At 52.0% G+C, this 10,568-nt stretch overlaps 1 protein-coding gene across 1 annotated transcript in view; it reads right to left on the bottom strand.

Moving 5' to 3' along the window:
* The window catches only part of EDAR (ectodysplasin A receptor), a 41,214-nt gene that overhangs the window by 19,516 nt on the left and 11,130 nt on the right, over window positions 1-10,568 (bottom strand). The window contains exon 3 of the mRNA XM_004704430.1: window positions 10,281-10,366. Coding sequence (XP_004704487.1) covers window positions 10,281-10,366 — 86 coding nt within the window. The remainder of the gene's footprint in view (window positions 1-10,280; window positions 10,367-10,568) is intronic.

Raw genomic sequence — 10,568 nt, 5'->3', positions numbered from 1 at the left:
GGGTGGGGGTGGGTGGGGGGAGGGTATGTCGTTATTAGAACTTGTGGAGAACGACTGAGGCCTGCTCTGTGAATGTTTCTAAAGCTGCCTACATACCTGGCTGGGGGCAATCGTTGGAGCTGACTTTTAGACCTTCTGGAATGGGAGTGACCTCTTCCTAGGAGAGCAAGGGCCTGAGGAATTATTCATACTTTTTTTTGGTCCAGGAAGTAGAGAAGCGTCACTGGGGTCGGGGAGGCTTGGGCATCTTTCTAGTTGTAGAGCAGGTAGAAAACTCGACTCAGAAAAAGGGGCTCTGGCAGAATAGCAGTTAAGCACATGGCTGCTAACTGAAAAGCTGCTGTTTGGGCCACCTAGTAGCTCCCTGGTGCTACGGTGGGTTCGAAACCACCAGTCGCTCCGTGGGAGAAAGATGAGGCTTTCTGCTCCGGTAAAGCTTTACAGCCTTGGAAACCCACAAGGGCAGGTCTACCCTGTCCTATAGGGTCCCTGTGAGTCGGCATCAACCCCTTGGCAGTGGGTTTTCTTTTTAGTTGAGTGGCTCTGTGGGAAAGACATGGCGATCTGCTCCTGTAGAGAGGAAACAACAACAAACAAACTCACTGCCACGGGTTGATGCCGACTCACAGCATCCCTTCAGGACACAGCAGAACCACCCCGTGTGTTTCTGAGGCTGTAACTCTTGGCAGAGCTTTCTGCTCCGTCTTTCTCCCACAGAACGGCTGATGGTTTAGAACTGCTGACCTTGCAGGTAGCAGACCGACGTGTAACCACTAGGCCACCGGGGCTCCTCCTGTAGAGATGAAAAACCCAAACCCAAACTCACTGCCATCGCGTCCATGCTGACTCATGGCGACTCCCCGTGGGTCGGTTTCCCAGCCTGACTGTCTACGGGAGTGGAAAGCCCAGTCTTCCTCCCCTGCTTCTCACCACCAGGGCTCCTCCGCCAGGGATTCCGACCCAGACAGACCCACAGGGCCAGCTCTCCTCTGCTACGAGCCAGAATCAACTCAAGGGCAGACAACCTCAAGAAAAACCCTCGTCAGAGGGTGGGGGCCTTGTGCGGGAGCAGGGACCGCTGAGAATGGGTTTGGGCATGATTCTGCTGCTTAAGTTGAACGGGACCTTAAACTGGCTCAGGAGACAGTCGGCCTGCTGAGGGTATGGGAGGCGCACTCACTGGTCACCATGAGTGTGAATTGACGGTGGCAGTGAGAGTCGGGTTGAAGGAACATGCAGAAGGCAAGTGTCTGCCGAGGGAGTGACTCGCTGTGCCCGCTCTACTCGGTCACGCTGCTCCCAAGACGCCTGGAGGGGGCCTCGTTCTAGAAGGGCCCGGTGAGGTTTGGTCCCAAGGAGAAGGCGTGTGGTTGCTGGTCCCACTGATGAGCCTTGAGATTCAGGCTGAGTCGTTTCCCACATCACTGGAAAACGTCCCACTTGGAGGCCACCCCTCTGAGCAGAGGGGGCATCTAGCTTCCCTGCAGACTTCCCTGGCCTGGCAGGACATTCCAGGCCGCATCTTGAGCAAAGACACTGGATTTCCGGCTCGTGCCCTGTGGCCTGGTCCTTGCCATCCAAGTCCTTGGGTGCTGCCAATGGTTATTAGGCTCTGCTGCTTATGGAAAGGTTGACAGTTTGAGCCCACCCAGGGGTGCCTCAGAAGAAAGGCCCGGCTGCCCACTTCTGAAAACTGAGCTGTGGAGCTCAGTTATACTCCGATACTCCTGGGTCCCCCTGAACTGGAGTCTCCTTCCTGGCAACTGGCTGGGTGGTTTGGGGTTCCGTCACCTGCAGCTGCCTCACAGATCGGAAGGTGGATTCCCCCAGGCCACTGTGTGACCATGGCTTCCTGCCGATTTTCTCTCCTTGTTTTATCAATGTTCAGTTGGTCGGGGAAGTTGCTTCTTAACATTTCCTCCCAAAGTTGGAGTGTGTGTATGTGTGTGTGTGTGTGTGTGTCACCAAGGTGGTAGGCAAGCTGTGGCCTTGTGTCCTCTGTGCTCACGAGCCTGGGCTGCCTTTGAATGAACAAAGACTCGGTAACTGACCTGCTCAGAGCACAACCTCAGAGGCCCTGACCCCCTGACCCCCTGCGCCCGTGTCCTGGGGCCTCATCTCTTCTTTCGAAAACAACTGGCCCGGTTTCTGTGGGGACAAGGGATGGGGCCGGGGTGGACATAACGACTGGGACAAAGGGCTGGAGTGGGCATGCTCGGATGACAGCCAGACTGTGCAGTTAGCTCTCTGCTTCCCCTCCCTGGGACTTGTCCCCTGGTTTCAGCCTCTCTTGGCTGTCAGGAGGAGGCACAGAAATGCGGCCTCGTTCCTCTACCCCAACCCTTCAGGACCAAAAGATGTGCTACATTCTGATTCCTTAGAGGATCCGGTGCACATGTCCTCTTATGGGGCGTGCTGGTTGGGGAGGTGTGTGGCCAGCTGGGAGACGCCTGGCTCTCAACAGCACTGCACTTGCCAGACAGACCACCAGGGGACTCCTCGGCCTCAGACGTGGAGACCCAGGCTCTGACTCCTCAGACTCCCGTGCTTGAATGGGTGAGGTGGGCTCCCGGTTTCTTGCCTCGCTAACATACCCACCCCCCCACCCCACCCCCCGGAAGCAGCACATCACACTTCATCGGGTGAAGTGAGAAAAACCGATACCAGCTAGCTTCCAGCAGAACCCAATTTCCTTTTCAGAGTCACTCAGGCATTGAAAAAAGAAGCCAAGGTTCTCTCACTGTTTGGTAAGGGGCTCAAGGGAGCTTAAGATATGTCATCAGGCTCGGGGTGGGGGTGGGGGAATGCCCATGGGCTCTGTGAGGGGTGTTTGCGATCTTTGTCTCTTCTTGTCCTTCTCTGCCAGGGCTTGCCGTCTGAGCCTGTGTGACGGGGCTGAGGCTGGGGACAAAAGTACACCCAGGCCTGTGGTCTAGAGAGGGGCTACTCTAACAGCCCTCGGAGCCCACAGACTTCGAAGTGGTCTCACATCCACTGGCAGGCTCCTTACACAATGGTGTCCCTGAACAATTTCTGCAGGCCACTGCAAGTCAACACGGTGCCTCTTACCAGACACAGCAGGCACCAGGGGCATGCAGCCCTGCCTGCTCCCCTTCCCCCAGCCCCGGGTGGGTGACAAGTTGGGGCTTGACTCTACCCTGATTCCCTAGAACTTATTTGTTTTTTCCTTTCCTCAAAAAAACACCACCTCATGTCAATGGAACAGCCCTGGACCGGGCTCTGGGCTGCAGGTGCGGGGTCAGACATCCCTCGGTGGTGCGGTGATCCCTGAGCTGAACAGAGAACTGTTATGTTCAGCCTCTTCTGAATGGATCTGAGAGGGGCAGGGGCGGGCCACAGGCCAGGGTCTCTCAGCACGTCTTCAAAGCTCAGCCTCTGAGTGTCAGGCCTTGAGTGAAACACCTGAGTCTACTCTGATTGTCTGGGCTCCACCCCCTTAGCCTGCCCCCACCGTGCACCTTGAAGTTTCCCATCACCGCCCTCCCCAGGTGGTGACCTAGAGAAGCTCCACCGAAAGGAAAGGAGTCGCTTCCAAGGTGACTGGTGACCCAGCAGCAGCAACAGCTGAGCCACCCACACTGTTGTTCCGATACCTCCACAGGCCACTGAGCCGGGGGCAGCAAACTGGTCCCTCCTCGCGGACTTGTTTTCCCTGGGGCTCAGCCACAAAGGGCTGCCTTCCAGCAGATGGAGTGAGGGCAAAGGGGAAATGGACAAATGACACCACCATGGCCGTTGACAACTCAATTCAATGGTGGCCTACAGTTCTCAAGAGAACCAGAGCTCCACTAACAGTACGTAGGAGGAGCATGATTGGGATCATACAATTAGACAGTGTATAGCCTGTTCCGTCTCTCTCATCTGCAATTCGATTCCTTCTGTCTTCCTATCTTTCGGAAAGAGTAAGGAGGCAAAGACAAAAGGAAGGGAGGGAGAAAGAGCAGTAACCACCCCCACCCCCCACCCGATGCACACACACAATGGCTCTGTCCTTTCTCGCCCCCTAGCTCCTCCACTGCAAGGTTGACCCCCCTTAAGAGGTATCGAGCCAGGCAGGCAAGCAAGCGTTTGGTCTTTTCTTATTGTCATTATTAATTTGCCGTCATCGCGCATTTGATCAGCCTATTCTGAGCGGAAGTGCCCTGGTGATATAGTGGGTTTTGTGTTGGGCTGTTCACCACAAGGCCGGCAGTTTGAACCCACTGGTTGTAACGAGGGAGCCCTTTACACTCCCATGTAGATTTAGCCTCAGAAACTCACAGGGGCAGTTCTACTTTATCCCATAGCGTTGCTATGCATCGGAATGGACTTGCTGGCAGGACGTGAGTGAGCGACACTCAGTGACAACCGCTGGGCAGATCTTGTCCAGGGGAGTCAACGTTGGGCACTGTGTGGCTTTGAAGGGCAAGGCAAGGGAAACACCTGTGGTGCGGGATGAACCCTGAAGCCAGTGCTGCCAGGTTTCTGGTCATTAATCCTGAGAGTATTTTGTGTTTTTTAGGAGCATTTTTTTTTTGGTGGGGGGTTGGGGAATGCCATGATCTCAAACTATTTGAAAACCTACATCACAGGCTTGTAAAAGGACAGATTTTTAATTTTATGGAAACATCAGCACATGGGGTGTTAAACCAAGTCATCTATACCCAGCCAAGTGCAGAGATATAACAGACAGAAGAAGGGGGTGCTGCCTCTTTGCTCTTGTTGGCTGCCATTGAGCTGATGCTGCCCGACCCCGGGCCCTACTGTCATCGCCACTGGGGTCTCTAGTGGCGCACAGTTAGGCACTCGACTGCTAGCTGACAGGCGGGTGGCTCAAACTCCGCCAGAGGCATCTGGGAAGTCAGGCTGTCTCTGAAAGGTCAGAGCCTTGAGTAACCGACCACCAAACGGTTCTGTTGTGGGCAGGAGGAGCTTGGCAGCGACCCGCTGCCACCACTACCGCGTGCGTCTTTCACTGGCTGTGGGATCAGAGACAAATTATTTAACCCCTAATAGCCTCTTTCTTAATCTTGAGGGTGAGGATAATCCTACCTCCTCTGCCAGGTAATTAGTAGGATTATACCCACTGTTACTAAAGCACCCAGCATGGGGCCTGGATGGAGCAACTCTAAAGCCAGGAATTTAAACCCCAAACCTAAACCTTGTGTGGTGAGCTCCGGCAGACAGCACCCTACCATCCACCAGGAGCCCTGCCGGAGCCCTGGCCCACAGATCTAGATTCTGCTTGGATCTAATGAGGATTTCCTTAGCACAGTACAATGGTTTGGTGCATCTCCATGGTAACAGTAGACACGCATTTCTCAGTTACTCTGGCCTCTTTGGAATAGGTAGTGTCCTGGATTGAATTTGCCTCTCCCAAAGAGAGCTTGAAGTCATGGGCCCTGTACAAGGAGCCTGAGTGGCACGATGTTCAGGTGTTTAATCGCTAACCAAAAGGTCTGTGGTTCAAACCCACCAGCTCTTCTGGCAGTCGGCTTCAGGAATGGTTAACTCGAAAACAAAACTAAAACCAAACCCAAACAAAGCACACCAAACCACTGCCATCGAGTCGCTACCAACTCACAATGAGTCACGGGACAGGCAAAACTGCCCCCGTGGGTTTCTGAGACTATGAACTGTTTGAGGGAGTAGAAAGGCCCGTTTTTCTCTCTTGGAGCGGCGGGTGGTTTGGAAGTGCCAACCTTTTGGATCACAGCCCAACAGGTAACCACTATGCTGACGAAAGGTTTCATCCTGTGGGGCTGTTCGACACCACCCTGTAGGGACACTATGAGACAGAATTGGCTCAACGGCCCTCTACCACCACTCCTGTACCTGTGAAGGAATGCCACCCCATTGGACACCCTTTCCTTTTGTTATCAGTTAATTGAGGTCATCATGGGGTAACTGAGCATCGAGCTGAATGAATGGGGTCTTATAAAAGAGGAGAACAGACAGGGGAACCCTGCCACATATACAGGGAGAGACCGTGTGAGATTGCACCCGCAGCCAAGGAATGCCAAGAACTGGCAGGAGCCAGGAGCCCAGGAGAGGAGCCAGGAGCAGGTTCTCCCTCAGAACCCTCAAGAGACAGCAGGGAAATACTCTGGAGGTGGACTTTGAGGCTCCAGAATGGAGAGGGGAGACATGCTGGGCCTTTAAAGCCAACTGTGCTTTGGTACTTTGTTTTGGGAATCTTAGGACATGAAGGATCCCTGGTGGTGTAGTGGTTATTTATTGGGCTACGACCCACAAGGTCAGCAGTTCAAAGCCACCAACCACTCTGATGGAGAAAGACAGGGCTTTCTACTCCCACAAAGAGTTTGCAGTCTTGGAAATCCAAATCCACAGGGGCAGTTCTACTCTGTCTTATAGACTCACTAAGAGTCAGAATTGATGGCTGTGAGTTTTTTTTTAAGGGCTAGGTTCAGAGCTAAATCCCACAATCCATATATTTTATGCAAAAATAAAGATCTGCCCTGGTATAAATGTTGCGCTCTTTCAAAGGCAGGATGGGCTGGTGCTCAAACTACCTGACAGTCCCCCAAACTAGAATTATTTTATTCTCTCTGGTTGGACAACCCCATATTTAGCTAACATGTAGGCGTGATCACTGGGCACTATGGGTGGGAACTTAGTGGATTCCATGATAGCCAATGATGTAGACACCGCTGGTCTCTTAATTTTGCAGGTGAGGCAAGGGAGGACCAGGGAGGTTAAGTGACTGGTCTCGGTTAAAAATAGGGATTTCAATTCAGGTGGGAGCCCTTGTGTGGCGCATACAACTAACTGACTTAGCCGTGAAGTCACTTCTATGGAGTCAATTCTGACCTATAACCACCCTATAGACACTGCCCCTGGGGGTTTCTGAGTCTGTAATTCTTTAGGAGAGTAGAATTCTTTATGAGGAGCAGCTGAGAGATTCAAACTGCTGACCTTGCAGTTAATAGCCCAACGTGCGACCACACCACCCCCGGGGCTCCGATACAGAATGGTTCCAGGTTTGACTCTGCCCTGGGAGACCTCAGAAGAAAGAGCTGGCGATCTACTTCTGGGAATTCAGCCATTGAAAGCCCTGGGAAGCAAAGTTTTGTTCTAATACACCAGGGGCTACCGTGAGTCAGAATCGACTCAACGGCACCTGGTTTTAAGCTCAGCAGGGAGGTTCATTCAGAGACAGGGGTTTGAGGCTGTCGATCTTTATGGGAGCAGATAGCCTCATCGTTCTCCTGAGGAGGGACTGGTGGGTTTGAACAGCTATACTTCTAGCACAGTGCCACCAGTGATCGGTGGGGGTCAGTGGCTTATCCTAGTGATATGGGGTTCTCAGCGTGTAGTACTGCCCCCACAGCATCAACAACCCCTTTGGGAACTTGTCAATTCTCAGGCCCCACCCCAGATTTGCTGAGTCAGAGACTCAAAGAGAATCACTGCCATCGAGCCAATCCTGATTCACAGTGACCCTATAGGACAGGGTAGAACTGCCCCAGTGAGTTTCTAAGATTTTAACTGTTTAAGGAAGTAGAAAGCCTTGTCTTTCTCCCTTGGTGAAGCTGGTGGCTTTGAACTGCTGACCTTGCAGATGGCAGCCCAACATATAACCACTGTGCCACAGGACTAGGGCCCAGCAATCTCATTTTATAAGTCCTCAAGGAGATTCTGAGGGATTCTAGAGTTTGAGAGCCCCTGCTGCCCCGGATGGCATTGGGGGGGGGTGTCGAGCAGCAGGCTGCTACCCATAGGGTGTGTGTGTGGAAGGACTTACAATTGCAGAGACTCTAAAGAGCAGTTCTACTCTGTTACTGCAGGGTCACTCTGTGCTGGTTGGAGTGGACTTGGTGGCAGTGTTTTGTTTGTTTGTGATTTTGACCCTCCACTCAGTCTCACTGAGCCAAGTAGAGAATGTGGGTCCCCGGGGTATGGAATTGGACTCCCTGAGGTCTGGGAGGATCCCTGTGGGCACTTTTTGGGTCTCCTCTGCTGAGGCTCTTGCAAGCCCCAAGTCCCAAGAACAAGTTCCAGTCTTGCCTCTTGGACAGTGATAGGAAAACTCGGTGGCATTACAGTGTGTGGTGGCCATTCACACAAAATGTTCTACCAGGGCAAATAGTCACTTCAGGATCCACGGGCAATGAGTGATTGCTAAATAGGAAGGAGCAGCTGGCATCTTCTTGGACTGGGAGTCTCTGGCCCAACTATCCTTATGGAATGGGTTTAAATTCCTTGGTAATGGCTGGCCACTTCACTGAAGGTCGTTCTGGCAGGCTGCCTGGAGCCCTTGGGCCACCTCTAATTTGTGAATTAATCAACATGGGCTCTGTAGGTAAAGCATGGCTTTCAAGGCATGCAAATCCATTATTACCAGGATCATCCACTTAGCAGTTTGGAAGGGAGAGAATGGCCCTCCCTGCAGGGCAGCCTTGCCCTGCACGCACAGTGTTGGGAGTGGTGGGGATGGCGGTGCTCGCTGGCCTGGGTCAGCTTCTACTTCCCTTCTTCTCAGCTGTAGCCCTTAAGACGCAGCTCTTTCCTATTCTCCACAACCAGATCTTTTTTGAAGAAAATGGGAGGGTACGGAGGCCTCATAGGACCCTCGCGTGGTACCAACATTTAAGCACCCAGTAACTACACAAAAGGTTCTCAGTTCCAAACCATTCAGAGGCATATCTGAAGAATGTTCTGGAGCTGTGCGCCCAAAATTCCATCTACTAAAAACCCCATGGAAGTCTCACGGGACAGCAAGGTCAATTAGCCTAACACAGTCCACAAACACATTGTCCGCAAGTCCTACTTTTGTGAGTTGTGACAGGTGTCTGAAAAGTTCGTGAGTAGCGCCTGAGGGTACAGGTCTTGGTCTCTCTCTGTCGGGAGGAAAGGAGAATGAAGAAATTCAAAGGCACGTGGAAACAAGTAGTGCAATAGATTATCATACTCTATGACCCTGGCACTAGAAGAACTAGATGGTGCCCAACTACCACTACTGAATGGGATCGATAGTATTAGAACGTCCAGCTAGAGGGGAGAAAAATGTGGAGCAAAACTCAAAATCATAAGAGACGATGATCCTTCAGGTCTGGAATGGAGCTCACCCCCATGGCTGAATTTTCAACCAAACAATAGGTAGGTCTATAAGGAGAACAGTCACACCAGTGAGGGGACACACTACAGGGTCATCAACCATTGTAGATCAAAGGGGCAGCATTTCCCCAAGGACAGAGTTAGGGTTAGGAGAGAAGGAGGGATAGAAAACACAGGGAGGAGGTGGGAGGAGTGGAGTTGCATTGAGGGATTGCAATGAGATGAAACATGGGTATGAATTGTTGAACATGAAACCGATGGTCTGCTCTGATAACCCTCCCCCAATTCACCATAGAAAGTTAACAACAAACAAAAATCCAGTGGATCTACTCTGGTTCTACTCTGACAGCCATGAATCAGAATGGGTTCTAAGCAATGGGGGGGTCTTACAGAGAGGAGGAAGCCCCATGTCCACTCACCGCCACCCTTGAATGAGACTGAAGTGGAACGGTCAGCAAATGCTCCCAGAGTCCTTGCGTCTGTACCCACCTTTGACTAGATATCTGTTTTTGCTGCCCCTTCCCATTCCTGCTGTTCGTCTCCTGTCTCAGACCACAAAGCCAAGAGGCCACGCAATACCTTTTCTGAAGCACAGCTACCGGCCCTACCTCTCAGAGCGACGCCCATGAAAACCAAACCAGACGAAAATAGGAAGAAACAGCGTTAGGTGGGATCCATAAACCTCTGAGATTTCCTTTTTGTGACATGGGGTTTGTGGAAGCCATTTCATCAATTGGGATCACTTTTCAGATATTTCCCTGGACGTTATTTGATTAAAAAAAATGTGTACAGTAGAGTGAACAGTTGGGTAGCCCCTGATGGCCTTTTGTGAAACACCTTTGCATCTGTGAGCTCACTGGTCTTCCTGTAACCCCATGACGTGGCCAGGTCAGAGCTTAAAATGCCCGTATTATGAATGAAAAATTGGAGATTCACAAGTTAAGGGACTCATTCAAGGCGGATGGACCTGGACTAGAACGCTCTGTCTCTGACTCACAGTGTAGCTCAACTACAGCAACTCTTCCTTTCTGGATCTGCTGACTGATTGATACACCCACTTTGCTATGGCACAGGGCTATTTCTGTTCTCTCCATAATTAAACTTGCCCCAGTACTAGGATTGGCTTTGTTCTACCACACTCTCGATGGAAAGATGCCGGCGTTCAACAAACACTGTTCCCATGAAAGGACCGGCGCACTTACACTCCTTGGTGTTGGGAGGGGCCAGGAGGCAGGAGTAGCAGACCATGCCGTAGATGTTCCTGGGTCTGTTTTCCAGCATGTAGTAACTACAGGGCGGGCGAGACAAGACAAAACAGAGCACACGTGAGCTGGGCGCCACCACGGGCAACGGAATGGGCTCGACTTACGGACCGAGAACCCATCACGTGATCATTTGGCATGTTCTACCGTCAAAGCATTTAGTCAGGCATGAAACAGGCATGGTAGGGATGGGGAGCCTTGCCAAGCCAGCAGCCTGTTTGGACCATT

This window comes from Echinops telfairi, unplaced genomic scaffold (assembly GCF_000313985.2).
Source record: "Echinops telfairi isolate 266 unplaced genomic scaffold, ASM31398v2 ScPeMD7_7467;HRSCAF=8505_1, whole genome shotgun sequence".
In the NCBI taxonomy this organism is placed as follows: Eukaryota; Metazoa; Chordata; class Mammalia; order Afrosoricida; family Tenrecidae; genus Echinops; species Echinops telfairi.
Note: the sequence above shows the minus strand (reverse complement) of the source record. Positions and strands in the feature narration are given on the sequence as shown.